The following is a 27828-nucleotide window of genomic DNA, read 5'->3' on the forward strand; positions in this document are numbered from 1 at the left end:
AGTGGTGGATCCAGTTGCCAAAGGAGCAGCGGATCTGGTTGCCATGGGAGCAGTGGTGGATCTGGTTGTCATGGTAGCAGTGGCGGGTCTGGTTGCCATGGAGGCAGTGGCGGATCTGGTTGCCATGGAAGCAGCAGATCTGGTTGCCATGGAAGCAGTGGCGGATCTGGTTGCCATGGCAGCCGTGGTTCTGGTTGCCATGGCAGCAGCGGTTCTGGTTGCCATGGCAGCAGCGGATCTGGTTGCCATGGGAGCAGTGGGGGATCCTGCCATGGGAAGCCGCAGGAGTGCCAGCAGCAAATCTACCAAGTGTCCTCAAACATGAAGTGATCGCCCCACCAGCTGCAGGTGATCCACAGGAGTGCCCTGGATCCGGTGCCACGTTCTGAGAGCTTTGCATGTGCCCAGGAATTTCCAATTCCCAAGGACAATGTGTCCTTCCCCTCCCCTGGTGTGTCCTGTAACCTGTCCTGAGCTTGTCTGTGGGTGCTGAAATAAACGCTTTGCTCAGCTGGCACTGTTGTGTGTGAATCAGTCTGTGACTTAATTTTAGCCATCACAATCCATATTTTCCAAGATGTTTTGAACCAAAGAGTCCTATAGACAAAGAATTTCCTTTTTTTTTGCCATTTGGCCCCAAAATGCAGCCCCTGAGGGAGGTACCTCCATGTGCTGGTGGCAAACCTCCAGCCAGCCTTTCTAGAAACGCTGTGCCCAGCCCTGCCCGAGCTCTGGGTTGTGCCAGGGGCGTTGCTCGATGGTTACACAACGAGCTGCTAAATTTCTTCTCAGCTTGTAATTAAAACGAATTGGGTAATTTATTGCTCCGGTATTGCCATTCATGAAATGGATGTTACCGTGATAAGATTGTTCTCGAGTGCGTCAGGAGGATCAGAAATTTCTGGCATTGCTGAAGAGGGTGCAGGCAGCAGTTCACTCCCTATTTTTGGAGCAAGGATGGCTTGGGAAGGCTCTTGGTCCAAATTTGGGGTTTGCTTTGAGCCCCCCATCTCAAAACTCAAGGCACATCAAGGTGGCCAACGACAGAATGTAGAAGTGCCCATTGTTAACAAACCCAAAGCAATTAAAACACGGGGGAATGAACACAGGGAGATGCCAAGAGCCAAAAATTCCTTGGAGTGTTTTTTTTTCTCAGAGGTCATTGACCACATTTCCGCTGAGGCCGGAACAAAACTCAATTGAAGAGCAGTGACCAAACCCAGGCACATTTTGTCTTGACACTGTCCTAGATCATGGCAGGAGTTTAGCAACACAAAAGAAGCTTCAGGTTGCTCACCTGGTTCATTCACCTGCCCTGTCCTCCCGAATTTCCCAAAATCCTTCATTTTCGGTACCAGCAAATGTGGATGGGGTTTGGATGGAAGGAACCACTCAGTCTCCATCTCCATAAAATCAACATGGACAATGACAAATCAAAGGCAGGAGAGCTTGGGAGGAAGGAAAATATTTCCCACTCAGTGTTTTCCAAGCCTTTCCACACTAATAAAACCACTTTCCAGATGGGAAAATCCAGATTTCAGCCTTTTTTCGCTTCCTTTTTAACGATTGCAACGTCTTCCATTATCAGTGACAGAAAAGAGCCAAACAAGCTCCATGCTCCTAAAGAATTCCCAGCCCACACAGCAGAAAGGTACAGGGAGTATCCCAAATTATTGCCTCTCATGAGTTCTCCGTGTGGGGCTGAGCATCCGGGATTTGCTGGCCAATTAGGAGCTAATTGGGGATCAGGGGAAATGCAAAAAGGGTGTTCCTGCATCTCTGGAGAAAGTCACAGGGGTCTGCCAGTTGCCCACAACTGTGTGTGGCCGAGGGCTCCTCCTCCTCTTCCTCTTCCTCCAGCAGCACCAGAGCCGCTCACCTGGAATAAAACCATGGATTCATTCCCAGGTTGAGGCTCAACCACATAATTAAGCACCTTGCTAATCCTGGATCGTTATCCAGGGCAGGGCTTATTCCTTCCAAAAATAAGAATTCCAGCTGCTTGAGGTCTTGGCAATGGCAGGAAACCTTGGAGTTTCCTCGTCGCCTCACCGTGTTTTGATCAGTTTTAAGAGGAATGAGCCAAAGGTGATTCCAGGCAAACCTAAAATCCCTGAGGTTGGAAAAGCCCTCAAAGGCCATCCAGTCCAAGCTGTGCCCATCTTATCCCCAACCCAGAGGGTCATGGCCAGGCCTTCCTTGGACACCTCCAGGTGACTCCAAACCCCTTTTCCAAGGCCTGGCTGCCCTTTTCAGGAAAAAACTCCTCCTGATTCCAACCTTACCCTCCTGTCAGAATTGTGCAGGGTCAGAAATTCCCCCTGAGCCCCCTTTTCTCCAGGTTGGACTCCCCCAGTTCCCTCAGGAGTTCTCCAGCTCTGTACTCTTCTCTGGACCGACTCCAGCCCCTCTTGCCATGCGTGCCCACAGCACTGGACATTCCCCTCACCATCCTCAGCACACAGGGAATTCCTGCTAAATCAGAGTTTTCTCCTTTCCCAAAGCTGTTTTTGACACTTCAGGGCCCATTTTGGTTTTTGGGGGAGTTGCACGCCCAGAGAACCTCAGGACATCCTGGAGGGAAGTTGTGGTTTGGGGATGAGACATCTTCTGACATCTTCTCCCCCTGAACCTGAATCACTCATGGGGTGTGATCGACACCAAACCTGACCTGGGGAAACCGGGGCCACCCACGGCTCCCCCAGCCCAGCCCTGCACAGCAATTAAATCTCTGTGGACAGGAAAGGCAACCTATAAGGAGAGGCAATCCCAGAGTGGATCAGGTGAGTCACCCCAGGAGCCCCAGAAATGGGGAGGGCAAAAAAAAAAAAAAAAAAAAATTAAAAAGCCACCGGCAAATTAAATGAACGGGACAGGGAGGGGCTTCTCCATGTGGGGTGTGCAGAGAGGGTATAAAAGTGCTGCTGTCCCCAAAAGCTCCATTGCCTCTCATCCTTCTTCATCTCTTCGTGCACGAGCAGCCTCAGGTAAGAGCTGGGGGGCTCCAGAGCCATTGGCGAGGTGAGTTTGGATCCCCAAATCTGGAACGGGGCTGGGATTTGTTCTGGGGTGGATGAGGAGGGAGCCCAGGGGTTCAGAGGGAGCAGAAGTGGGGATGTGGAGGGAGGCTCTGGGGTCTTGACTCTGGTTTTGGAAAACCAGGCATGGCTTCCAAACTTCCCACCTTTGGTGGGACAATGCCAGGGAGGAGAACAATCCAGAAAGGTGGGATCTGGCTGGGACTGGGAAAAAGAACACTGGGATTCCTTTTCCCAGTCCAGCCAGAGAGGGTCTGGGGTCCTGGCTCTGATTTTGGAAAGCCAGGCATGGCCTGAGTGTCCCCATCACCTTGGGTGGGACAATGCCAGGGGGGAAAGGATCCAGAAATGTGGGATCTGGCTGGGACAATGCCAGAGGGGAAATGGATCTAGAAATCTGGGATGTGGCTGGGACAGGGAGGGTCTGGGGTCTTGGCTCTGATTTTGGGAAGTCTGGGTGTCCCCAACGCCTTCAGTGGGACAATGCCAGGGAGGAAAATGATCCAAAAATGTGGGATGTGGCTGGGACTGGGACAAGGAACACTGGGACTCCTTTTCCCAGTCCCAGCCAGGGAGGGTCTGGGTGTCCCAAACAACTTCGGTGGGACAATGCCAGGGAGGAAAATAATCCAGAAATTTGGGATCTGGCTGGGACTGGGACAAGGAACACCGGAATTCCAGAAATGTGGGATGTGGCTTGGAGTGGGAAAAGGAACACCCAGATTCCAGCTGCCTGGAAGAGCAGGAGCAGGAAGGACAAACCCCTGCCAGCTGCTGTGTCCCCACAGGTGACCCAGCACAGCGCCATGTGCTCCCGCCAGGACAAGGACCAGTGCCACCGGCAGCAGCGCCAGAGCAGCGGCGGCTGTCACAGTTCCAGCGGTGGTGGCTGTCACAGCTCCAGTGGTGGCGGCTGTCACAGCTCCGGTGGCAGCTCTGGGGGCTGTCACAGCTCCGGTGGTGGTGGCTGTCACAGTTCTGGTGGTGGTGGCTGTCACAGCTCAGGCGGTGGCGGCTGTCACAGCTCTGGTGGCTCCAGCTGCCACGGGAAGCCGCAGATGCCGGTCCAGCAGCAGCAGCAGGTGCCGCAGATGCCCCAGCAGAAGATGAAGTGACAGCGTGGCCATCACCTTGTCTCAGCTCTGGCAGCAAAGATCACATGGGGACCAGATCCCTGTCACCTTCCCGGGGGTCCCGAAATCACCCCGGTGCCCTCCAGAGCCTGGCAAGGACTGGGCTGTGCCAAATAAAGAGTCGCATTCTCTAAATCCTGCTGGTGTTGGTGTCTCCTTGCACTCCAGAGGCTGGGAGGCAGCCCAGGATGGGCTTTTGGGGCTGGGATGTTCTCCAGAATCAGCCCAGGATGGGGATTTGGGGCTGGGATGCTCTCCAGAATCAAGGACACAACCCAGGATGGGGTTTTAGGGCTGGGAGGTTCTCCAGAACCAGTCCAGGATGGGGTTTTAGGGTTGGGATCTTCTCTAGAGTCAGCCCAGGATGGGGTTTTAGGGCTGGGATGTTCTCCAGAACCAAGGATACAGCCCAGGATGAGGTTTTAGGGCTGGAAGGTTCTCTAGAACCAGGGAAGCAGCCCAGGATGGGTTTTGGGGCTGGGATGTTCATCAGAGCCAGGATGGGTTTTTGGGGCTGGGATGTTCTCCAGAATCAGGAAGACAGCCCAGGATGGGGTTTTAGGGCTGGGAGGTTCTCCAGAACCAAGGACACGGCCCAGGATGGGGTTTTAGGGCTGGGATGGACTCCAGAGCCAGTCCAGGATGGGGCTTTAGGGGTGGGATCTTCTCCAGAACCAGGATGGGGTTTGGGGCTGGGATCTTCTCCAGAATCAGGGATACAGCTCAGGATGGGGTTTTAGGGCTGGGAGGTTCTCCAGAACCAGTCCAGGATGGGGTTTTAGGGTTGGGATCTTCTCTGGAGTCAGCCCAGGATGGGGTTTTAGGGCTGGGATGTTCTCCAGAACCAAGGATACAGCCCAGGATGGGGTTTTAGGGCTGGGAGGCTCCTAAAATCCAGGCAGACACCAGGTTGGACGGTTTTTATTGGGTTTTTGTGGTGTTACAACTGTTTATGTGAGAAAGGGGACAGTAAGCAGGGAAAAAACGCCTTTGGGATATTTACAGTGCAGAAAAATCTCTCTGAAAATCCACCTCCCTGAGGTGCATTTTTGGTGTGTCCACCCCCCCAAAAAGCACATGGGAATTCTGCTGTTGACTCCAAATGAGCTGGAGATGAGCTCCCAACAATAATGAACTTTTAATTTTCCCCCAGGAATTGCCACTCTGGGTTCATTAGTTCTGTACAGGCTGATATCAAATAATCAAATAATTGGCAGGGATTTTTTTCATTTTTTCCCTGTTAATAACCGGGGTGAAGGGGCTGAGATTTCAGCAGGGTTGAGATTTTTTGCTTTTTATGAGGAAAAAAAAAAGAGAAAATCTGCCCCAACCACCCCCTCCAAGCCTTCAAAGCTGCATTTTTAAAGCACCCCGAGGAGACACCACTGGAGTATGGGGACCAAAGGAGACCTGGGGATATTTTTGCCTCATGGAGGTAAATTGGTGGAGCTGGGCTTGGTCCTCACTCGTCCCAGGATGTTCCTGGCTTGGAAGGAGGAGCAGGAAAAGCCTGGAAGGAGATCCCAGCATCGGAGCAATCCTATGGAAAAGGAGGAAAACCAACAGGAGGGGGGTTCACCCACATAACCTGGCAGGACTCGAATCCCTCCCTCCAGCCCACTCTGATTGGTGCCCAGTTACTGCTCAGGGTTAATTAGAGCTGATTAAACGCCCAGCAGAGCCCAGCTCCTGCTCCATCCCACCCTCCCCGCTGGGCTGGGCTCACCACCATGACCACACCTCGTCACCTGCCGGTGACACTGGGCTCTGTCCCCACCTTAGGAGGTGTCCCACGGGTGACATCACCCTGGTGTCCCTCACCTGCTCTCTCCACGTGCCAGGAGCAGCAGAGAGCCCTCAGTAGATGCAGGGTTTGGTAGGAGCCCTCTCCTTGTTCATGGGCTCCGTGTCGGGCTCCGAGGGCCGTGGGATGGCTCTGTACTTGCTGCTCGGGGACCTCTGAGGGGACACACGAGCCTGTCAGCCCTTCCCGAGGTGGGAAAGGGTCGGGACCCCTCAGCCCGAGGTGCTGGAGGGGTCCAAACCCATCCAAACAGGGCTGGAGATGCCCCTGTAGGAAAGGGGGAAGGGGCACGGGAGCTCTGCAGGGAAAACCCCAAAAGAGGAGAGACCCCAACCCAGCCTGGGATGTAGGGTGGATGCTGCAGACCCCCAAACCCCCCAAAATACCCCAGAAGGCAGAGAGGGATTTGGTGACAGCAGGAACGACCTCCCCTCGTGGCTGCAGCGTCCCCAGGGCTCAAATCCCAAATTTTGGGCGCCCCAACTGCCCCAGATGTGGGTGCCCATCCTGCCTCTCTGTCCCTGCAGTTCCTGAGGAAAATTCTCTCTCCAGCTTCCCTGGAGCCCCTGCAGATCCTGGGGGGGCTCTGGGGTCTCAACATTCCCAACATTCCCAACATTCCCAACATTCCCAGCCTGGATCCATCAGGAAAGGTCTCCAGTCCCTTTATCACCTTTGTGGTCTCCTCTGGACTGGCTCCAACAATCCCAGGTCCCTTTCCCTGCCTCTTTTCCCCCTCCAGCCCCTGCTCTCACCTTGACAGGAACGAATTCCTGCTGGATCAGCTTCTTGAACTCGCTCCTGCTGAAGGTCTCCGATTTCCTGCCCTTCCTGGCGTTGCCCTGGGAGCTCTGCATCATGTCAGTGATGGCTTTGATGAGCCTGGACATGGCTCGGGTCCTGGAGAGGAGCAGAACCCGAGGCCACAGACGCTGTCAGGGTGGCAGGAAAATCCCCCCCAAAGATCCCTCCCAAAAATCCCAAATATCCTTTAAATAATCCCAAATATCCATTCCAAAGATCCCAAACATCCAATAATCCCAAATATCCATTCCAATAATCCCAAACATCCAAAAATCCCAAACACCTCTTCCAATGATCCCAAACATCCCTTCCAATAATCTCAAATATCATTTCCAAAAATCCCAAATATCCCTTCCAATAATCCCAAACATTCCTTCCAATGATCCCAAATATCCTTTCCAATGATCCCAAATATCCCTTCCAAAATCCCAAATATCCCTTTCAATAATCCCAAATATCCCTTCCAATGATCCCAAATATCCCTTCCAAAAATCCCAAACATCCCACCTCAGCCTTCCTGCGATTGATTTCACCAGAGATGAAAAGAAACTTTCCTTTCCCAGCTTCCCTTAGGAGTTTCCCCTTGATTCCCCTCATTTTTTCCACTTTCCCTGCCTCAATTAGAGGGAAGCTGCTACCAGGCACTTGTGGGGTGAATGAATCAGCTCCTGCAGGTGCCCAAAGGAGCTGATCCCATCCTGCCGCCGGCTAAAACCGGTTCTAAGGCAGCCCCACTAACACAAAAGCTCATTTCAAACACAAAAATTCATTTTAAAGGCAAAAAGAAGCCATGGAGCCTCACCTGGATCCGCACCGGGAGTGGCGGGAGAGGCTTGGAGAAGCCCCGGGCAGGATCAGGGTGGGAGGAGGAGGAGGAGAAGGAGGAGAAGATTCCTTCTGGTCAGTCCTGTTCTCTGGCTGCCTCTTCCCAGGGAGCCTCCCTCATTCTCCTGCGCTCCCAGGATGTTTACGGCACACCTGGAGAGGTGGATGTAGGTCAGGGACAAAGCACCTCCTTGGGTGTCCAAAAAACGCCCTTCTCACAAAAAATTCTGCATTTCTCATCCCCTAAATGGAGTTTTTTCTCTACAACGCAAGAGGTTTGTGTGTTCAGCAGTGGTGGCATGGTGGGGACACCTGGGGACACCTGGGGACACCTGGGGACCACTGTGGGGTCCTGCCCTGATGGGTCTGGGATCAGGATGGGATCCTGTCCTGATGGATCTGATGTCACCATGGGATCTTGTCCTGATGGATCTGGGACCAGGCTCTGATCCTGTCCTGATGGATCTGGGATCACCATAGGATCCTGTCCTGATGGATCTGATGTCACCATGGGATCCTGTCCTGATGGATCTGGGATCACCATGGGATCCTCTCCTGATGGATCTGGGATCACCATGGGATCCTGTCCCAATGCATCCAGGGTCAGGATGTGATCTTGTCCTGATGGATCTGGGACCAGGTTCAGGCTCTGATCCTTCCCTGATGGAACCAGGACCAGGACCTGGCTCTCATCCTGCCCTGGTGGAACCGTGGTCAGGTTCTGATCCTGCTCCAATGGAGCCAGGACCAGGATCAGGTTTTGATTCTGCCCTGATGGATCTGGGATCAGAGACCAGGACCATCCTGCCCCGATGGAGCCGTGCCCAGGACCAGACTTTGATCCTGCCCCAGTGGAGCCAGGACCAGGCTCAGGTTCTGATCCTGCCCAGGACCAGGCTCTGATCCTGCCCTGATGGAACCAGGACCAGGCTCTGATCCCTCCCCAGGACCCGGCAAAGGCTCCGGGGCTCAGCCGCTCCCAGCCCAGCTCCTTCTGCTCCCAGAGGAGCCGTGGGGCTGCCAAAATCCCTCCCCATGCCCAGGGCGTGCCTCTCTCAGGCACCAAGATCTCCCCATACAAGCTGATCTCTCTCCCCATCTCCCCACGGTTGGGACAGGAGGAGCTGCAGAGCCACCCACGCTCCTCGGTGGGTTGGAAATGGGCTCAAGCTGAGGGCTGGAGCCAAATTTTCCTTCCCCAGCAGGATGAGGCAAGAGGCTGCAAGTCCCTGCAGGTCCCTGGATGCTTTTGGGGCAGCTGCAGCAGCTCTGGCTGCTCTCCTTCTTTGGGAACTCCCAGAGCTTTTGGGGGATTTTTTGGGATTCCCTTCGGGGCTGGGTTTGGGGCATCACTGTGGGGGTACCAGTTGTGGGTTTCTCTGGGTCTGGATTGAAGGCATTTGAGACGGTAATTTGTGTTTGGACTCAAGTGTTTATTATTGTGTTTATTATTTCTTATCAGTTAAACAATCTCAGTAATGTGAGTTTGGCAGTTTTTCATTAGGAGGCACAAAATGGCCAGCAATCTCTTGTTCCAAGGTTTTTTAAGACCAAACTATCCAGTTAAGAACTGACACCCAAATTATTTCCCCTTTTAACCCAATAACTGATCCCCAAGACCCCAAAATGAGGATTTTTTCCTTCCCCAATTACAAAATGCCACCCAAACCCAAGAAGAAGAAGGAAGAAGAAGCATGGAGAAGAAATCCAGGACAACATCCTGTGCCCTCCATCTTGCATACTAAAAATCCCAAAACCTCAATTTCTCACTCTCTATAATGTCACACTTTTGTGGGTTCCAGTCTATTTTGAAGTTTAGGGAATTTTTCCATGGATGAGGGTCAAAGTCGGTGCTCCCCTGGCGGTGGCAGCTCAGGTAGGACCTGGTGGCCTCTGCAAGTGTCATATCCTGGCGATGTCACATCCCAGCAGGTGGCAGCAGGAGCCCGGGCTCACCTCTGAACGCCAGTCTTTCAGGGGATTACTAAAATTATATCTTATTAGGGGATTATTAGTAAAAATAAATAAATAAATAAATAAATAAATAAATAAATAAATAAATAAATATTCTTTATAATTGTATTATAATATATTATATCATAATATAATATAATATTATAACTATAATATATTATATAATATTATATATTATAATATTATATATAATAACATAATATATAATTTCTATTTTATATAGTATAATATATTATAAATTATATAGTACATAGCACATAGTATATAGCATATATTATATTGATATAATATGTTATAAATTAATTTAATATATAATATATAATATATTAATCTAATATTGCATTATACTATATTTTAATATAATATACAATATATTAATATTGTATATTAATATAATATGGTATATTAAGATAATATAGTACATTATTATATACTATTATTTTATACATAATATGATAATATTACCTATAAAATATATAAGATATAATAATGTATATAATGTAATATATTATATATTATCATATAAATAATATCATTTATTAGTATTTATTATTATTGTTGTTGTTGTTGTTGTTGTTTAATTTTAAAATTAATTTTAAAAGTAAATTTTTAAAATAAACATTTTAAAACCACCTCATTTTTGGGGAGCACAGAGCTGAGGACTGCCTGCTCCTGCAGCAGCTTTGACCCGGTTAGGAGGAATTTGACATTTTGGATGTCAATACCGCCTCCAGAAGAAGCTGAAGCAACCTGAGGGCGAAGCAAACCAGGGGAAGTCTTGTGCTAATTGTGTCTTGTGTTAATTAATTGTGTCTTGCTTCAGCTCTTGCTGCTTTGGGGAAGTTTCTGGAAGGTTCCTTTCCGGATCTGGGCGGTTTCAGGGTTTTGAGTCACCCTTGGGAAATCAGCTCTTGTGGTTTCTGCCCCAAAAAGGGTTTGAGAAGCTCCCAGCTAGCTTTGCCCTCTGAAAAGCAGCTAATTATTAACTAATTAACCTTTTTGGGGTGTTCTGGCTGAGGGATTGGGGTTCTTTCACCTTCTTGTCCACAAATAAGTTTTTAAGCCCAAAACTTAAAGTGCCCACCACCATCTCTGGAGCAAAAATACCCCAAAAAGGGTTTTTTTCTGCAAATAATATTGCTCATCCTTCCTCCCAGCTCCTGCCCACCACCAGAGCTCAGCCTCAGGCCATCTGTGCAGAATTTCCAGGCCAAAAAAATGTGGGGTTTTTCCAGCTGGAAATGCAAAAATCTGTCAAATCTTGGGTGCAACCCCAACCTCTGTGAGCCGCCAGCAGTTGCTGGGGTGAATCCCAAATTTCCAGTCCCAAAGGTGAGAGAGGAGAGAAAGAAAAAACAGAAAAAACTACAGAGACACCGGAGAGCTTCAGACATCTTTATTTGGCAGCAAAACCACGACGCTGGGAGGAAGAGGAGGAGAAAGAGGAGGAGGAGAGGGAGGATTTTAAGGCAGGATTCAGCTCTGGAAGCTTCTCCAAGCTCCAGGATTTTGCTCGGAGGGGCTGCCTCAGTGGTGGTGCTGTTGGTGCTGGTGCTGGTGCTGGTGCTGGTGGTCCTCCACCTCGTGCAGGTGCTCGTGGGTGGCACAGGTGACACGGGTGACCAGCAGCATCATCTCCCCGAAGTTGATCTGGGCGTCCTTGTTGACGTCCAGGTCCTTCATGATCTGGTCAATGGTGGCCTTGTTCTTCACGTGCTGTGAAGGAGAAAGAGGGGACAAAGTGAGGGCAAAATCTCCTTGTTTTATCCCTGGGTGGACAAAATTTCCCTTTGGCTTTAGGAAGGTGAGTTCCAAACAAAAAAAATGGGGCTTTGGGGGGTGTTTGTGGTGCGGCTTCCAGGTGGAAAATGAGATTTGGGACTGATTTTTGCAGAGAAAGGGATGAGGGTTCCTTCATGGAGAACATTTGGGACGGGGTGGTTGGACAGGAGAGCAGAGCAGGAAGGGGATGAACCCAAACTCTGGGGACAATCCAACACCTCACCTTCAGGTAATTGGCCAGCTGCTTGTCAATCATCATCTTGAGCTCCTTCTTGGTCAGGGTGTCCCTGTCGCCCTCGCGGCGCGAGTACTGGTGGAAGACGTCGATGATGGCGTCCATGGCCTTCTCCAGCTCCGACAGCTGCTCCTGGCTCTGCTGGCCCTGCAGGAGAAATGATCACTCAGAATGTCCAGGAGAATCTGAGATAACTGGGTTGGATCCAGGAGAATCTGGGATAATCGGGCTGGATCCAAGAAAATCTGGGATAATTGAGCTGGATCCAAGAAAATCTAGGATAACTGGGCTGGATCCAGGAGAATCTGGGGAGGAACGTTCCTTTCTGGAGCTGTTGGAGGCTGAAGGACCTCCTTGTCCAAGGAGTCTGAAGGAGAAAATCTGGGGAGGAACTGTTCAGTTTTGGAGCTGTTGGAGTTTTCTCCAAGGAGGGTGAAGGACCTGGCAGGCTCTGTGCTCCTACAGATGAGAGCTCAGAGATGATTTGGCCCCAAAATGGACCTGGTTTGAGGTTGGTTCTGCTGATAAACCAACCAGAGAAGGTGATAACACCCCAAAAATACAGAGCAGGTGACAACACCCCAAAACCCTCAGTGGGGACACAGAGAAGATGACAACACCCAAAAATCCTCTGTGGGGTACCAGAGCAGGTGACCACACCCAAAACCCTCAGAAGGGACACAGAGAAGGTGACAACACCACAAAACCCTCTGTAGGGACACAGAGAAGGTGGCAAAACCCCAAAAACCCTCAGTGGGGACACAGAGAAGGTGGCAACACACCAAAACTTTCTGTAGGGACACCAAGCAGGTGACAACACCTCAAAACCCTCAGTGGGGACACAGAGAATGTGACAACACCCCAAAACCTTCAGTGGGGACACAGAGCAGGTGACCACACCCAAAACCCTCAGAAGGGACACAGAGAAGGTGACAACACCACAAAACCCTCTGTAGGGACACAGAGAAGGTGGCAAAACCTCAAAAACCCTCAGTGGGGACACAGAGAAGGTGACAACACCTCAAAACCTTCTGTAGGGACACCAAACAGATGATACCACCCCAAAACCTTCTGTAGGAATACAGAGCAAGTGTCAGCACCCCAAAACCCTCAGTGGGGACACAGAGAAGGTGGCAACACCCCAAAACTTTCTGTAGGGACACCAAGCAGGTGACAACACCTCAAAACCCTCAGTGGGGACACCGAGCAGGAGATCTGACGTCCAGGAGCCTCTTTGGTGGCCAGGAACCTCTTCCAGGAGCAAACCTCCCCTCACGGGTTCTGGAGATGGTTTTGCCCAGCCAGGACCCTCGGGTGGAGATGATGAGAAGCTCCCTGAGAATCCTCACACCTCGGATGACCTGGAAAAGAGCACAGACACCCCAAATGCCCCCCTGCACTTGCCTTGCTCATCTTGTCACCGCAGCGATGTCCCCTGGGGCGGGTGCGGGGCCGGTGTCACCTCAGTGTCTCTTATAGCCCAGCCATGAGGTGTCCCTGTTGTGAAATGTCCCCATCCCGTTCCTGGATGGCCCCACAAGGCCCCGGGGATTGCTCAAGGCTCAGGAAGTTCCCCAAAAGGGGCTCTGTGGCTTTTCCCGCAAGCTCGGGGTGTCACCAGCTCAGGTGGGGGTGGCACTGTCCCCTCACCTGCTGGGATTCATCACCAACTCTGGGCAAAAGTCCCTTCCTTTGTGGATTCTTCCACATTTGGGGTTCTTCCAGCTTTGGGGTTTTTATCCATTTGGGGTTCTTCCACATCTGGGATTCTTCCACATCTGGGACTCTTCAACATTTGGGATTCTTCCACATTTGGGATTGTTCCACATTTGGGATTCTTCCACATCTGAGACTTTTCCACTACTGGGGTTTTTTCCACATCTGGGATTTTTCCACATTTGGGATTTTTCCCACATTTTCCTCCTTTCCAGCTCTGTTGGCTGACGCCAGGGGGTGAAGATCGCCCCCTTGCCCTGCTCATACCCAAAACATCTCCACCCTTGGTCCATCCCAGTGTCCCAGGACTTGCCAAAAACATCCAAAATCACTGAGCCCGACATTTGACCCTTCACCAGAGCAGAACACTGGGTGCCACCCACTCCTGGCTGTGTCACACAGGGCACAGGTGGCACCAGGACCATCCCCAGCCTGTGGCAACCATCTGTCCATGAAAGACGATCTGGGCGTGTTCCCGGCCTGGCCCAGCTCCAGGAGCTCCGTTCCATCTGTGCCAAGTGTGGTTTGTCCCCACCCCAGGTGCGCCCTGAGCTGCAGAGCCCAGGTGTGGCTCAAAGGTGAATTTTTATTTTGCTTTTCAGGGCTCTGTCCCGGATTTTGTGGCTTTTTTTGTGGTGTTGTTGTTTCTTGGCCTGGCAGAGGCCCAGTGCGAGCCTGGCAGATCCGAGCTGCCAACTTGGGAGCAAAACGAGATTTTCCAGCACTTCCTCATCAAAATGAGCTGACTGCTGACTCAGCACACTCGTCTGGGGTTTGTTTGACCTGCCCAGCTCGTGTTGGTCTCGTCATGGTTGGTCTCAGGTTGGTCTTTGGTCTCCTGGTTTTGGAGGCCAAAACAAGGCCTAGGCCGAGTTCAGGAGCTCCTTTCAGCAGGAATTTCCTCCTGGAAATGGCAACCAAATCATGAAGGTTTGGAGTTGCTATCCCTGGAGGTGTCCAAGGAAGGACTGGACATTGGTCTGAGTGACCAGGTGGGGACAGATCACAGGCTGGACATTGGTAACCACGTGGGGACAGGCCACAGGCTGGACATTGGATGTTGGTGACCAGGTAGGGACAAGTCAGAGGTTGGACATTGATCTGGGTGACCAGGTGGGGACAGGTCAAAGGCTGGACTCCATCTTGGAGGTCTTTCCCGAGTGAAAGGACCCCAGGATTCCATCCCCAGCCCCCAGCCCTGGCTGCTGGGGTGCTCTGCTTTCACAACAGGCAGGTTCTGCTGCAGAACAGGACATCTGGGGACATCGGGGACATTTCACAACAGGGGTGTCCGGGGGTGGCCGCGGTGTTGCAGAATTTTGGTGCAATTTCAGGAATTTGGTGCAATTTGACTCACTTTGGTCACCCTGGAGGTGCCAGGGGGACAAGGATGGGGGACAGGAGGTTCCAAGGTGGCCTGAGCCAGGTGTGAGCCCCAGATGTGAGTGGTCAGTGGTCACTGAAGTGCCCAGGGACAAGGGGCAGTGCTGAGGGTCACAGGGACGGGTGCTAGCACCACTTTGGTGGCTCTGAGGTATCCTTGCAGAAGAACCTCCCTGTCCAGCTGTCCCCAAGGTGCGGGCTTGGTCAGAGATCCACAAACCGAAGCAGAAACAGCCCAGGAGCTGCTGGCAGGTGCCCAGGGACCCACAGGAACACCCTGAGTTTCAAAAAGTTGCAAAATTCTTTCAAAACTCACTTTTAGTGGCAGGAGAGTGGCTGGTGTGGGGAAAGGGAGCAGCAACTTTGTCCCATCGGGGTCCATATCTCAACACCCCAATATCCCAACTTCCCAAATCCCAAATTGTCATCAAGCAGAGCATTTCCAATGCCTGAGATGCAGGATTTGGGATTTGGGGTGTTTGGGTGTTGCCTCAGATACAAGATTTGGGATTTTGGATGTTTGGGTGTTGCCTCAGATACAAGATTTGGGATTTTGGATGTTTTGGGATATGGAAGTGTCTGGACTCCACATCTCTCCCAGAATGGCAGAAAACCATCATTAATCCAAATATCACAATATTAAAAAAATATTAAAGTCATCCTGAAATCCCAATATCCCAAACCACAGGATTTTGGGCACTGGGAACATTTTGCTTCATGAGCATTTTTTGGCAAAACCATCGTTTCAGGTGACCCCACCCACCCCTCTCTGTCCCTCCTCCCACCCCTGCCATGGATGAGGAGACAAAAAAGGCTCAGGGAACTTCAAGTGCTGCACTTTATTGTGCCATGGGGCTGCTCCACGCGGGCAGGGAGCAGCCAGAACCCAACTCCCCAAGCTTCCCTCTCCCATTTTTCCGTGCCAGGCTCAATCCTTGTCGGGCCCGCAGCGCTCAGAGCCGTGGCTGATGCGGTGGGCGTCGTCGGCCAGCTTGCTCAGCACGATGGTGAACTCCTCAAAACTCAGCTCCTTGTCCTTGTTCAGGTCGGTCTCCTGGAAGAGCTTCTCCAAGTAGCCAGCTCGGTTCCTGTCCTAAATTTGGGGACACAAGGAGGGGTCATGTCCCTGTCCAAACTCCACTTCCAGGATCCTTCCCTGCCCTGGGAAGGGTTTGGAAACTACAGGATGTCCCAACCCTCCTCTACCTTACCCTTAGCCCCAAATTAACCCCAGAGGGGACAGGATTTTGTCCCAAAGTCCTGTGGTTGGGGACACAGTGGCTTTTAGGAGAAATCCATTGCATCAGGCCAATTTTGGGAGAAATCCATTGGATCACACCAATTTTGTGAGAAATCAATTGGATCAGGTCAATTTTAGGAGAAATCCATTGGATCAGGCCAATTTTGGGGATCACCAACGATGAACTGGCACCACTTTCCAACTTATTGAGAGGAGACCGCAACATTAGAAGTTCTCCCAAAATTGATGAAAGTGGCAAAGATTTCACAATTTATCTGCCATTGAAAAGAGAATCTTTTGACTGGGCATTACGAAAACCAGAAAAATTACAAATTGCATCCCTGGACTGTTCAGGTGTGAGTTTAATTCACTTTCCAGCACCACATATGTGGAATCTTTCGATTGGGCATTGCAAAAACCAGAAGAATTTCAAATTGCAATTCGGATTGTGTCTGATTCACTTTCCACCACCACAAACAGCAGAGGTGACCTCAAACTGGGTGTGACAGAAACCCCCCGTCCCCCAGGAGCTCCTGAACCCCATCCCCATGGGTTTGTCCCCCAGGCACTCACACAGGTCTGCAGGAAGGACGGCGCCTGCTCCTTCAGCAGCGTGGTGAAGTCGCTCATGCTCAGGAGGTCTATCTCACCCTGGCGGATGCTGTACTGGTGGAACAGGTCCACCACAGTCTGCAGAGCTTTTTCCAGGGTGCAATTCCCCGGGAACTGCTGGCTCCTGGCGTGGCTGTGGGTGCTGGTGGACATGGCTGAGCTCTGGAGGGATCTGAAGGGGTTGGGGACAAAAATCAGCGGGATCTGCACCTGAGCCTGGGGGCACCTGAAGCTCCTTGGTGTGGAGCAGAAAATGAGGGCATTTGGGGATGGTGCTCCAGTTTGTCTTTGTCTCCAGGTGTGTTGGAAGCAGCTTGTTCCAACACACCTGGGGACCTTTCTCAGGTGAGGGAAGCAGCGTCAGGCCGGTGGGGACATTTAGGACACAGAATTAGTGGTGCCACCACCAAAATCCCAATCATTTGTCCTCATTTTCCAACCCAAAACAACCTCCTGCTCTACCCCGAGGAGAACCCATCACCCTGAGCTGGTGGATCCCAAACTGCTTCTCCCTCATCCTTTTCCCTGCAAGGACCATCCTTGTCCTACTCACCCTGGGTCTCCGAGGAGGGTTTGGATCCGTCAGTGTGACCCAGGAGCCTGGAGCAGCCTTTTTATACCTGTCTGAGGTCCTGTTTCATCAGAGCTGGTGACACACCTGCCACAAGCATCGGCTTGAGTTCACATTTCCCGCACCTGGAAATTGCCAGGTGGGAACCCCTGAGCCCCTCCCGGCCTCATTCCTCCGCTTCAAGTTCCTGGTTGCACCCACCAGGCTTTGGAAATGTTGTCCTTGGCCCCTCCATCACCTCTGACAGGGCTCAGGGAAGGGAAAAACCCCAGCTTGGTCACACCTCCGTGTCGAGGGCAAGGCCTTTCGGGCAGAAGTTGCCAAAACTTGGGGAGTTTTGCAACACGGTGAAAAATTTGCACATTTTCCTTCTGCTGGGCTGTTGCACATGGAAACAGGGATGACTTTGTCCCCTGGGTGAGCTTTTAATGTGATTTCTGTTTTCTGCAACGCCAACTGGTTGGACGCTGCCCAGGACAAAGCAGCATCTGGTATTTATAACTTGTTTTCCAGAATATTTTCCATTGTTTTCTACTTGTACTCTGCTCTCATTCCAGAGATTTTCTGGAGGAAACTGGGCACAAAACCAGGAGAAAATCCAAGCTTGGGGTCTTTTCTGGCTGGTGCAGGAACTACTGAGTGTTTTGCAATTGTCACCTCTGTGTCACCCGTGTTAGGGACAAGGATGAGCAGGTTTAAAATCAGACAATGAGAAGGTTTAAAATCAGACAATGAGAAGGTTTAAAAATCAGACAATTAGAAGATTTAAAATCAGACAATGAAAAGGTTTCAAATCAGACAATTAGAAGATTTAAAATTAGACAATGAGAAGTCTTCAAACCAGACAATGGGTAGGAGGAAGAGGGAAGGACCAGCCGAACCAGGGGTGCCCGTTCCTGTTTGAGGATGCTCCTGCGTCCCCGGGGCATTGCACGGAATTATTCCGGTATCCCTGACTCACTGCATTGTTCTTTTTGTTTCCCGCTCCCGCTCCTTGCAGGCTGGCACCCATCCCAAACTGGGATGTCAAATTGGAGTGTCACCCAACCCAAATTGGAATGTCATCCATCCCAAACTGGGATCCCCAATTGGAATGTCACCCACCCAAACTGGAGTGACACCCATCCCAAACTGGGTTCCCAAACTGGAGTGTTATTGATCCCAAATTGGAATGTCACTGATCCCAGATTGAAGTGTAACCCCCCTCCAAATTGGGATCCCAAATTGGAGTGTCACCCACCCCAAATCTGAGTGTCGCCCATCCCAAACTGGGATGTCAAATTGGAGTGTCACCCACCCCAAACTGGAGTGTCACCCACCCCAAATTGCACCCTTGTTCCCCAGCTGTCAGGGAAATCCTCTGGTGCTCTCATGCACCTCCCACACTCGGCCCCTTTCCCAATTTTCCCACTTTTTCCCTAAAACCTGTGGGGGAGCAGCTGGCGATGCCCAGCCCTGCAAGGACAGCAGTGCCCAAGTGACACGGGGGTGGCAGTGAATGACATTTGCCTCAAGGGATGAGGGTGGCACCCCAAATTCAGAGCTGTCCTCTGTCACCAAGGTGCCACCCAAACCCCACAGGGACAGGCCCTGGTTTGGGCTGATGTTGGAGCCTCCTCAGCCCGGGGGTTCCTCACTCAGTGTCCCCTCACTGACAGGTCCTGGATCTCTTGTCCCCTCCTGTTTCAGCCCTCAGGAGCCCACAGTGGCTTTTAGGTGTGTGGTGACCTGGGGGATGTGTCCCAAAGCATGAAAGGTTTGACTGGTTCTGCAGAGTGGCAGCTCCCAGGATGGAGCCCCCAGAGCCCCTTGGTCTCATGCTTTGCTCTGCTGGGGCTGCTGGACTGTTTTGGGGTCACAAAAACATCTCGCACATGCCTGGGAGGTGGCACCCTTGGGATCTGGTGTCCCTGGGATGTGACACTCTTGCAATGTGGCACCCCCAGGATGTGGCACCCCCAGTTCCAGGGCTGGAGCTTTGCAGAGACCTGAGGAAGGACCCCCTGAATTGTGTTTCACCTCTGGCACTTCCTAGAGCTTCACCCTCAGATCTGACACCCTCCAGGAGCCCACTCAGCCTGTGCTGCTCACTGAGGACCCCCCAAAACCTTGTCCTGACCCCTCCTCTGCCCAGAACAAGGACCCCCCATGCCACTCTCCCTTTCCCGTTGCTTTTCCCATTCAATCTGGGTTTAATCACGGGCTGAGCCTCATCCCCTCCCCACAGACCCCAGGACACAGCACACGGATGGGTTTGGTGCTCAAAGGAAGGAATTTTATTTCAATGCCACCAAGCAGAAGCAGGTGACAAAGATTTGATTCCAGACAAATGGGGACACAGAGTCCCATGTCTCGGCCACCATGGCAGACAGCTCCGTTTCAGTGACGGTGGCTGTGTCCATGCCCATGGTCATGCCCGTGGTCGTGGCCATGCCCGTGGTCATGCCCATGGTCACCACCAGGCCCCTGGTGGGACCTGTTGTGGGCATCAATGGCCACGAGGCTCAGCGTGGTCAGGAACTCAGTGAACTTGAGGCGGCCATCGTGGTTGGCGTCAGCTTTGGTGAAGAGCTGCTTGATGTAGTTGTCCGTGGTCGTTTTGGGCTGTGGGGGGAGCAGAGTCAGTTTGGGGTCACTCACCCTCACCCAGCAAGGGCTGAACCCCAAAAAATCCTCCCTCGCTTTGGGAGGGTCCCAGGATAAAGTTCTGGAATGTTCTGCCCGGGGAGATGGGGGAATCACCATCCCTGGATGTGTCTAAACAAGCCTGGATGTGGCACTGGGTGCCAGGGTTGAGTTGAGGAGTTGGAGGTGGGTTGGACTCGATGATCTTGAATGTCTCCTCCAACCCAGTGATTCTGGGAATTCTGTGAACCCTCCCCATCGCCAAGGAAGTGCCCAAGGATGAGCTCTGAGCGCCCCAATCCAGTGGGAGGTGTCCCTGCCCAGCATCCCCGGAATGAGAGGATCTCCCAGGCCCGTTGTCACCCATCCCATCTCATCACATTGATCCCATCCCATTGATGCGATCCCATTCATTCCATCCCATCCCATTCCATCCCATCCCATGGATCCTGTCCTCTGCAATCCCATCCCATCCCATTGATCCCATCCCATCCCATTGATCTCATCCCATCCCATCGATCCCATCCCAACCTATCCCATACCATCGATCCCATCACATCCCATTGATCCCATGCCATCCCATCCCATTAATCCCATCCCACTGATCCCACCCCGTCTCATCCCCTTGATCCCGTCCCATTGATCCCATTGATCCCATCCCACTGATCCCATTGATCCCATCCCACTGATCCCATTGATCCCATCCCATTGATCCCATCCCACCCTATCCCACTGATCCCACCCCATCTCATCCCATCAATCCCATCCCATCGATCCCATCCCATCGATCCCATCCCATCGATCCCACCCCACTGATCCCACCCCGGGCTCTCACCGGCACTGTGTTCTTCAGGAAGGGCTCGGCCGTCTCCTTGAGCAGCCTGGAGAACTCCCCCAGGCTCAGGTAGTCGTCCATGGGGCGCCGCGCCGCGTACCGGTGGTAGACGTTGACGGCGCATTCCAGCGCCAGCTCCAGGTCGGTTTTCATCCTGCCGGGAAAGGGACAAAACGGCAAAACATCGAAGGGAGCCCAAACCCGTGGACTCACCAGGAAGGATCTGCTCACCTCGGAGGAGGTCTGGGCTCTGCAGAGGGAGGAGAAGGAGGATTGGTGGTGCCAAGCTGGGGATGGCACCTTTTATACCCTCCCAGAGCTGCCAGGAGCTCCAGAAGTTGTGCAAGGCGTGGAGCACGCCCAGGTGAGGATTTCGGGCTCCTCACCCCATCCAGGAACTGTTATCCAGGGAGGGGAAGCCCCAAACTCGTCAGGCAAAAACAAGGAAACGCCAAAAATTGCAACAGGGGTCAGTGATGGCGTGTTCTGGAACATTCCCCAAGCGTTTGATGGAGGAGGAACTTCTCTGGGTGGGGGTCTCCAGTGGGATGATGCTGGTTTTACCCAGGTGGTTTGTCACCGATGTTTTTGGCGAATTTGGCTGCTGGACAGGAGTTGGATTAAGCCCTTTTCTGACTCAGAGATGGGGAAACTGAGAGGCGTTTGAAAAACTTTAATTTCATTCTGTCAGGCCTTGAAAATTCACTTCCCACTTCCCAATTCACATCCCACCACTCCACGAGGACATTTCTCTGGATCCAGGGGACAATCCTGCTGGGTGGAACTCTACCAGGGACATTTCCCTGGATCCGGGGGGACAATCCTGCTGGGTGGAACTCTTCCAGCAGGTCCTGGGAGGTGGCACTTCCCAGCAGCTGGAATTGCTGCGTGAGGACAACCCAGGGCATTGGTTGAGTGATCCACCCCCAGCTCTCCACCAGATTTGGGGCCTTCCCAGGTAAGCCCCCAGAGTATTCCCGGTATTGCCAGTATTCCCAGTGCTCCCAGTATTCCCAGAATGAGCTGCAGAACCCCAAATGTCTGGAGGGGGGTGGTGAGGAGCCTCCACCCCGTGTGGTCACGGAGATTTTGGGAAGTGACGATGACAGCGGTGGTGAAACATCTCCCGCCAGGCTCCTCATCCCAGAAACTGCTGCCAGAAAAACCCAAAATTGCAAAAGAGGGAGACAAAGGGACGGGGTTTGGGATGGGGACGGGCACGTCCTCTACGGGAAGGGGATGCCCGTGGGCTGGGCAGAGGGACACGGGGACACACACGGGTGACACAGCAGGGACACGGGGACACGGCAGGGACACGAGGACACACACAGGTGACACAGCAGGGACACAGGGACACAGCAGGGACACGGGTTCAGACAGGCCTGGGGATGGCAGAGGGTGTGGCTGGGCCATGGGGACAGGGACGAGGACAGGTGAGTGCCATGGGGACAGGTGAGTGCCATGGGGATGGCAGAGGGCATGGCTGGGGCACATAGGGACAGGGACGAGGACAGGTGAGTGCCAGGGGGACAGGAAGGGACAAGGACAGGTGAGTGCCATGGGGATGGCAGAGGGCATGGCTGGGGCACATAGGGACAGGGATGAGGACAGGTGAGTGCCAGGGAGACAGGAATGGACAAGGACAGGTGAGTGATTCAGGGTGGATCCCTGACATGGGGATGAATTTAGGATGGATTCCCATGAGCGGGATTGATCTAGGGGGGATCCCAGTGAGGGGGATGAATTCAGGGTGGATCCTTGACATGGGGATGGATTTAGGGTGGATTTCCATGAGGGGGATGAATTCAGGGTTGATCCCTGACAGTAGAGATGAATTCAGGGTCATCCCTGAGAGTGGGATGAATTTAGGGTGGATTCCCATGAGGGTGATGGATTCGGGGTGGATCCCTGACAGGGGACGGATTTAGGGTGGATCTTTGTGAGGGGGATGAATTCAGAATTGATCCCTGACAGGGGGGATTGATCCAGGGTGGATCCCTGTGAGGGAGATGAATTCAGGGTGAATCCTGACAGGGGGATGAATTTAGGGTGGATCCCGTGAGGAGGGATGCATTTAGGGTTGGTACGCATCAAGGAGATGAATTCAGGGTTGATCCCTGACAGGGGGATGGATTTAGGGTTGATCCCCCACAGGGGGGATGAATCCAGGTTGAATCCCTGTGGGCAGCATCATTCCGCCTTCAGATAGCCACAGGTGAGCTCTGGGATTTTGGGATTCCCTCTCACCTGCCCGGGGATGCAGAGGAAGTTCACCTCCATTCTCTGGGGGATGGCCACAGGTGAGCTCTGGGATTTTGGGGTCCCTCTCACCTGCCTGGGGGTTCAGCCCCATTCTCTGAGGGTTCACCGACTCTGACGGGATGGAGAAAAGTTTTCCCCTAAATTTTAGAATCCCAGAGGTCGGAAAAGCTCCAAGATCACCACCCAGGTGTGCCCGACCCCCACCTGCCCACCCAGACCAACATCCAGGTGTTCCTCAGAGGTGGCCACTCCAACCCACCCTGGGCATCCCTTCCAATGCCTTTTCCAGGAGGAAATTCCAGCCCATGACCCCAGCCCGAGGCTGTTTCCTCTCCTCCTGTCCCTTTGTGGCATCACTGAAGGCGGTGGAGGGGGCGTGTGGCACATCTGGAAGGGGCGTGTGGCACATCTGGAAGGGGCACGGCCACATCTGGAAGGGGCACGGCCACATCTAGAGCAGCAGCGCGACCAAGGGAGGGGAAAGGGCACCGAGGGAGGAAGCGGGATGGGCTTGGCCCGGAGCACCGGGAAGCGGCGGCTCCGCACGGCCGCACCCCGGGCAGGAACGCGGCAGAAATCCGGGAGCACCGGGGATGGGGAGGCGACAATCGCGACATCCGCGGGGCGGTGGGTGAGGGACAGAGCCCGAACCGGCTCAATCCCAGCTCGGATCTGACACCGAACCGGCTCAATCCCAGCTCGGAGCTGAGCCCGAACCGGCTCAATCCCAGCTCGGAGCTGTTCCCGCAGCCCTGCGGGACGGGAGCGGCTCCGGGAGGAGCGGCCGGGCCGGGCTGAGTCAGCCCCGATGCGGCTGCCGGGGAGCGGCCCCGGGGGGGTCCCCGACGGTTCGGGGGTGCAGGATCGAACCCGAGCAGAGCCAGAACCAGAACCAGAACCAGAACCAGAACCAGAATCATAACCAGAACCAGAGCCAGAGCCAGAGTCAGAACCAACCTGGCATTGCTCCCAGCTTGCCCCAACTCAGGAAGAACCAGAACCAGAACCAGAACCAGAACCAGAACCAGAACCAGAACCAGAACCAGAACCAGAACCAGAACCAGAACCAGCCTGGGAACGGCCCCAGGGGAGTTCTCAAGGCCTCGGAGGTGCAGCATCAACTCCGGGCCGAACCAGAAGCAGAGCCAGAACCAGAGGCAGAATCAGAACCAGAACCAGAACCATAGCTAGAAACAGCCAGAACCGGAGCCAGGGCCAGAGGCAGAATCAGAACCAGAAACAGCCAGAACCAGAACCAGAACCAGAACCAGTCAGAATTAAAACCAGAGCCAGAATCTGAGCCAGAATCAGAGCCAGAACCAGCCTGGGAGCGGCCCGTGGAGGGAGATTCCTGAGGCCTTGGGGATGCAGAATCCACACCGGGCTGAACCAGAACCAGAATCAGAGCCAGAACCAGAATTAGAACCAAATCCAGGGCCAAAATCAGAACCAGAACCAGAACCAGCCTGGCATCACCCCCAGCTTCCCCCAGCCAGAACCAGAATCAGAACCAGAACCAGAACCCCACCTTCCCCCAGCCCAGCCATAGATACCCCCGGGGGGGAACAAAACCCCTTCATTTAAATCGAGATTTATTGAAATGACATCGGGATCACATCGGGACGGCCCCGGGGCCGTGGCGGGCCCTGCCCTCACTTCCTGCGGGGCATCTTGTCCGGCAGGTCCTGGAAGAATTCGTTGCACATCATGGCCATGCAGGCCAGGAAGGTCACGTACTCCTGGAAATCCACCTCGTTGTCGCTGTTGCAGTCCAGGTTGCTCATCAGCTTCTGTAAGCTCGCCTCGCTGGTTTGTTTCTACCCGGGGGAGGAAAAGGAAGGGTTAAAACCGGGTTTTGAGGGGTAAAAACCGGGTTTTGGAGGGGTTAAATCCGGGTTTTTGAGGGATAGTAAGATATAAAAGGTAAAATAGAGGTAAAAATATAAATAATAAAAAATGGATGTAAAAATATAAGTAATAAAAAAATCGAGGTAAAAATATAGATAATAAAAAATAGAGGTAAAAATATAAATAATAAAAAATAGAGATAAAAATATAAGAGGTAAAAATACAGAGGTAAAAATAAAATATAGATGTAAAAATATAAGTAATAAAAAAGGAGGTAAAAATAGAAATAATAAAAAATAGATGTAAAAATATAAGTGATAAAAAATAGAGGTAAAAATAGAAATAATAAAAAATAGAGGTAAAAATAGAAATAATAAAAAATAGATGTAAAAATAGAAATAATAAAAAACTGAGGTAAAAATAGAAATAATAAAAAATAGATGTAAAAATAGAAATAATAAAAAACTGAGGTAAAAATATAAGTAATAAAAAATAGAGGTAAAAATATAAGTAATATATTTTTGGAGGGGTTAAAAGAGGATTTTGGAGGGGTTAAAACCGGGTTTTGGAGAGGGTAAAACCGGGTTTTGGAGGGGCTAAAAGCGGGTTTTGCACGTCCCCCCGGCACTCACGCTGAAGCTGGGCAGCTCCTTGGTGAGCAGCTCCTTGAGCTCGGCTTTGTTGAGCTTGTACTTGTCGCCCTCGTTGCCCGAGTACTTGTGGAAGGTGGCGACCACCACGGCCAGCGCCTGCTCCAGGGGACACGCCATGGGGACAGCGACAAACCTGGGGACAAGGGGACACGAGAGCTGGGCACCCCCAGGTACCCCCGTGCCAGGCCCGGGTCTGTCCCGGGATGCTCCGTTCTCTCCCTGGCTCCATTCGGGCTGAACAACCCCAAAGTGGGAGGAAAAATGGGAAAAGAAGGGGCTCGGGATTTTTTTTCAGCCCTGTCCAGGTGAAATCCACATTTCCAGCTGGGCACCTGCAGCAGGACTCCCCAACATCTGGAGAACATCTGGGGAGGGACATGGGGAGGGGACAGAGGAGTTGGGCACCCCCAGAACCAGAACCAGGGACAAATCTCCCGTTCCAGGCCCGGGATGTTCCGTTCCATCCCTGGCTCTAGTTGGGCTGAACAACCCCAAAATGGGGGGAAAAAAACCCCAAAAAGGGAAGGGAAGGGAAGGGAAGGGAAGGGAAGGGAAGGGAAGGGAAGGGAAGGGAAGGGAAGGGAAGGGAAGGGAAGGGAAGGGAAGGGAAGGGAAGGGAAGGGAAGGGAAGGGAAGGGAAGGGAAGGGAAGGGAAGGGAAGGGAAGGGAAGGGAAGGGAAGGGAAGGGAAGGGAAGGGAAGGGAAGGGAAGAGGGAAGGGAAGGGAAGGGAAGGGAAGGAGGGAAGGGAAGGGAAGGGAAGGGAAGGGAAGGGAAGGGAAGGGAAGGAAGGGAAGGGAAGGGAAGGGGCTCGGGAGTTTTTCCAAAGGGAAGGGAAGGAGCTCGGGAGTTTTTCCAGCCCTCTCCAGGTGAAATCCACATTTCCAGCTGGGCACCTGCGGCAGGACCCCCCCAGCCGCGCCCGGCAACACCTGGAGAACATCTGGAGGGGGAAAAGCGACTCACCGAGAATTCCGGAGGAACAGGAGAGATCGGGCAGGGCGGAAGGGGAGCGGGGCTCAGGCCCGGGCATTTATAGAATTTATAGCCCCGCCTGAGCCACTCCCGGCCGGGGGAGGCAGCGGCGCTCCCGAGCCCGCCCGGAGCCGGCTGGAAAAGGAGAAAAGGAGGAGAAAAGAAACCCCGGGAGCTCCAAGCTTGCAAGGGCGGTGGTTTTGGGTTAGGAGGAGCAAAAACGGGTGAATTGGGTGAATTTGCCACCCTGAGCGTCGGAGCAGCCGCGGTTTCTGCCACGGTTTTGTCACCAAAATCCTCCCCAAAGCCCCCAAATCCTCCCCAAAGCCCCCGTATCCATCTGGGGAGGTCTGGGGGGACACTCGGGGGCTTTGAGGGGACACTCGGGGGCTTTGCCAGGGCCGGGAGAGCCCGCGGGGTTCGGGGTGTGCGGGTGGGCACCGCATCCCCCCGGTGCCCCTCGGTGCCCCCCGGTGCCACCCCGAGGTCCGGCCGGGCCCCCAGCTCGGTCCGGTTCGGTCTCGGGGGTTGGCGCCGAGCCCGGGTTTGTGCCGAGGGGGTTTTTTTTGGCCCTTTTCCAGCCTCTTGGCAGCGATTTTGTGTTTCCGTTGTGTAACGGAGCCGCTCCCGTGGCCCGGGCACGTGTGGGGAGCCGGGGGGGCACCGCAGCGGGCTCTGCACACACCGAGCCCCGGAAAAGAACCCGAGGTCCCCTAAAGCCCCCGAGGGTCCCCCCAGCCCTGGCAAAACCCCCGAGTGCCCCCAAACCCCCGGAAAATCCCCCGAGTGTTCCCAAACCCTGGCAAAGCCCCCGAGGGTCTCCCCAGCCCCTGAGTGTCCCCCAACCCTTCCCAGATGGATCTGAGGATTTGGGGAAGGATTTGGGAGATTTGGGGAGGACCCGGGGAATTTTGGGGAGGATTTGGGGGTCTCGGGGAGGACCTGGAGGATTTGGGGACAACCTGCAGGGGCTTTGGGGGGTTTGGGGAGGGTCTGGGGGGTTTTGGGGATGATTTGGGGGATTTGGGGACAATCTGGGAGCTTTGGGAACAATCTAGGGGATTTGAGGAGGATTTGGGGGCTTTGAGGAGGACCTGGGGGGGTTTGGGGAGGATTTGGGGACAACCTGGGAGATTTGGGAGGATTTGGGGGCTTTGGGGACAACCTGGGGGGATTTGGGGAGGACTTCGGTGATTTAGGGAGAATCTGGGAGTTTGGTGTGCCCCCAACCCTGGTGGCACCAACCCTGAACCCTCCCCGAGCCGGCCAGAAGGTTCCAAGGGACATCCAAGAGTTGTTTTTGCTCAAATTTGTCCCAAAATAAACCCTCTACAGGGCTGAGCCACGCCGTGGAAAATCCCACAGAGCTGGAGGAGGGTGTGAGTCAGGCTGGGCACGGTGGGGGTGGACGCTGAGCGTGCCAGGAGTGGGAGAAAAATGAGCAGAACCCCAAAACTCAGTCAGGATTGAGGGGAAAAAACAAAAAGAACCCCAAAACTGGACCAGGATTGGGGG

General features: G+C 53.0%; 5 protein-coding genes across 5 annotated transcripts; 1 reads left to right on the plus strand and 4 right to left on the minus strand.

The window, feature by feature from the left end:
- The first annotated feature begins 2968 nt into the window (after positions 1-2968).
- Positions 2969-4306, plus strand: LOC132085039 (loricrin-like). Its single transcript, XM_059490388.1, has 2 exons — positions 2969-2987; positions 3827-4306. Exon 2 carries the CDS (start codon positions 3845-3847, stop codon positions 4151-4153), a length of 309 nt encoding a protein of 102 aa, XP_059346371.1. The 5' UTR covers positions 2969-2987; positions 3827-3844; the 3' UTR covers positions 4154-4306.
- Positions 4307-10959: 6653 nt separating this feature from the next.
- On the minus strand, positions 10960-13045 carry LOC132085030 (protein MRP-126-like). Its single transcript, XM_059490376.1, has 3 exons — positions 13000-13045; positions 11584-11742; positions 10960-11294 (listed from the first exon to the last, which is right to left on the minus strand). Exons 1-3 carry the CDS (start codon positions 13006-13008, stop codon positions 11106-11108), a joined length of 357 nt encoding a protein of 118 aa, XP_059346359.1. The 5' UTR covers positions 13009-13045; the 3' UTR covers positions 10960-11105.
- A 2473-nt stretch (positions 13046-15518) lies between these two features.
- On the minus strand, positions 15519-17305 carry LOC132085029 (protein S100-A7-like). Its single transcript, XM_059490375.1, has 3 exons — positions 17100-17305; positions 16508-16718; positions 15519-15787 (listed from the first exon to the last, which is right to left on the minus strand). The coding sequence occupies exons 2-3, from the start codon at positions 16697-16699 to the stop codon at positions 15623-15625; spliced, it is 357 nt and encodes a 118-aa protein (XP_059346358.1). The 5' UTR covers positions 16700-16718; positions 17100-17305; the 3' UTR covers positions 15519-15622.
- Positions 17306-19370: 2065 nt separating this feature from the next.
- LOC132085023 (protein S100-A9-like) lies at positions 19371-20878 on the minus strand. The gene is made up of 3 exons (XM_059490366.1): positions 20809-20878; positions 20578-20731; positions 19371-19721 (listed from the first exon to the last, which is right to left on the minus strand). Exons 2-3 carry the CDS (start codon positions 20728-20730, stop codon positions 19497-19499), a joined length of 378 nt encoding a protein of 125 aa, XP_059346349.1. The 5' UTR covers position 20731; positions 20809-20878; the 3' UTR covers positions 19371-19496.
- A 3536-nt stretch (positions 20879-24414) lies between these two features.
- LOC132085040 (protein S100-A4-like) lies at positions 24415-26434 on the minus strand. The gene is made up of 3 exons (XM_059490389.1): positions 26305-26434; positions 25320-25473; positions 24415-24656 (listed from the first exon to the last, which is right to left on the minus strand). The coding sequence occupies exons 2-3, from the start codon at positions 25455-25457 to the stop codon at positions 24492-24494; spliced, it is 303 nt and encodes a 100-aa protein (XP_059346372.1). The 5' UTR covers positions 25458-25473; positions 26305-26434; the 3' UTR covers positions 24415-24491.
- Between the last annotated feature and the right edge of the window lie 1394 nt (positions 26435-27828).

Source organism: Ammospiza nelsoni, chromosome 28 (assembly GCF_027579445.1).
Source record: "Ammospiza nelsoni isolate bAmmNel1 chromosome 28, bAmmNel1.pri, whole genome shotgun sequence".
Classification (NCBI taxonomy): domain Eukaryota; kingdom Metazoa; phylum Chordata; class Aves; order Passeriformes; family Passerellidae; genus Ammospiza; species Ammospiza nelsoni.

What these genes read in the sequence shown, in the direction of transcription:
- LOC132085039 (XM_059490388.1), top strand. Translation starts at nt 3,845, where the DNA reads ATGTGCTCCCGCCAGGACAAGGACCAGTGCCACCGGCAGCAGCGCCAG.
- LOC132085030 (XM_059490376.1), bottom strand. An exon ending in AGCTGGCCAATTACCTGAAG is followed by an intron (nt 11,295 to 11,583) that starts GTGAGGTGTTGG and finishes TCTCCTTCACAG; the next exon opens with CACGTGAAGAACAAGGCCAC.
- LOC132085029 (XM_059490375.1), bottom strand. Translation starts at nt 16,699, where the DNA reads ATGTCCACCAGCACCCACAGCCACGCCAGGAGCCAGCAGTTCCCGGGG. An exon ending in CGTCCTTCCTGCAGACCTGT is followed by an intron (nt 15,788 to 16,507) that starts GTGAGTGCCTGG and finishes CCCCAAATTTAG; the next exon opens with GACAGGAACCGAGCTGGCTA.
- LOC132085023 (XM_059490366.1), bottom strand. Translation starts at nt 20,730, where the DNA reads ATGAAAACCGACCTGGAGCTGGCGCTGGAATGCGCCGTCAACGTCTAC. An exon ending in TCCTGAAGAACACAGTGCCG is followed by an intron (nt 19,722 to 20,577) that starts GTGAGAGCCCGG and finishes CTCCCCCCACAG; the next exon opens with CCCAAAACGACCACGGACAA.
- LOC132085040 (XM_059490389.1), bottom strand. Translation starts at nt 25,457, where the DNA reads ATGGCGTGTCCCCTGGAGCAGGCGCTGGCCGTGGTGGTCGCCACCTTC. An exon ending in AGGAGCTGCCCAGCTTCAGC is followed by an intron (nt 24,657 to 25,319) that starts GTGAGTGCCGGG and finishes TCCCCCGGGTAG; the next exon opens with AAACAAACCAGCGAGGCGAG.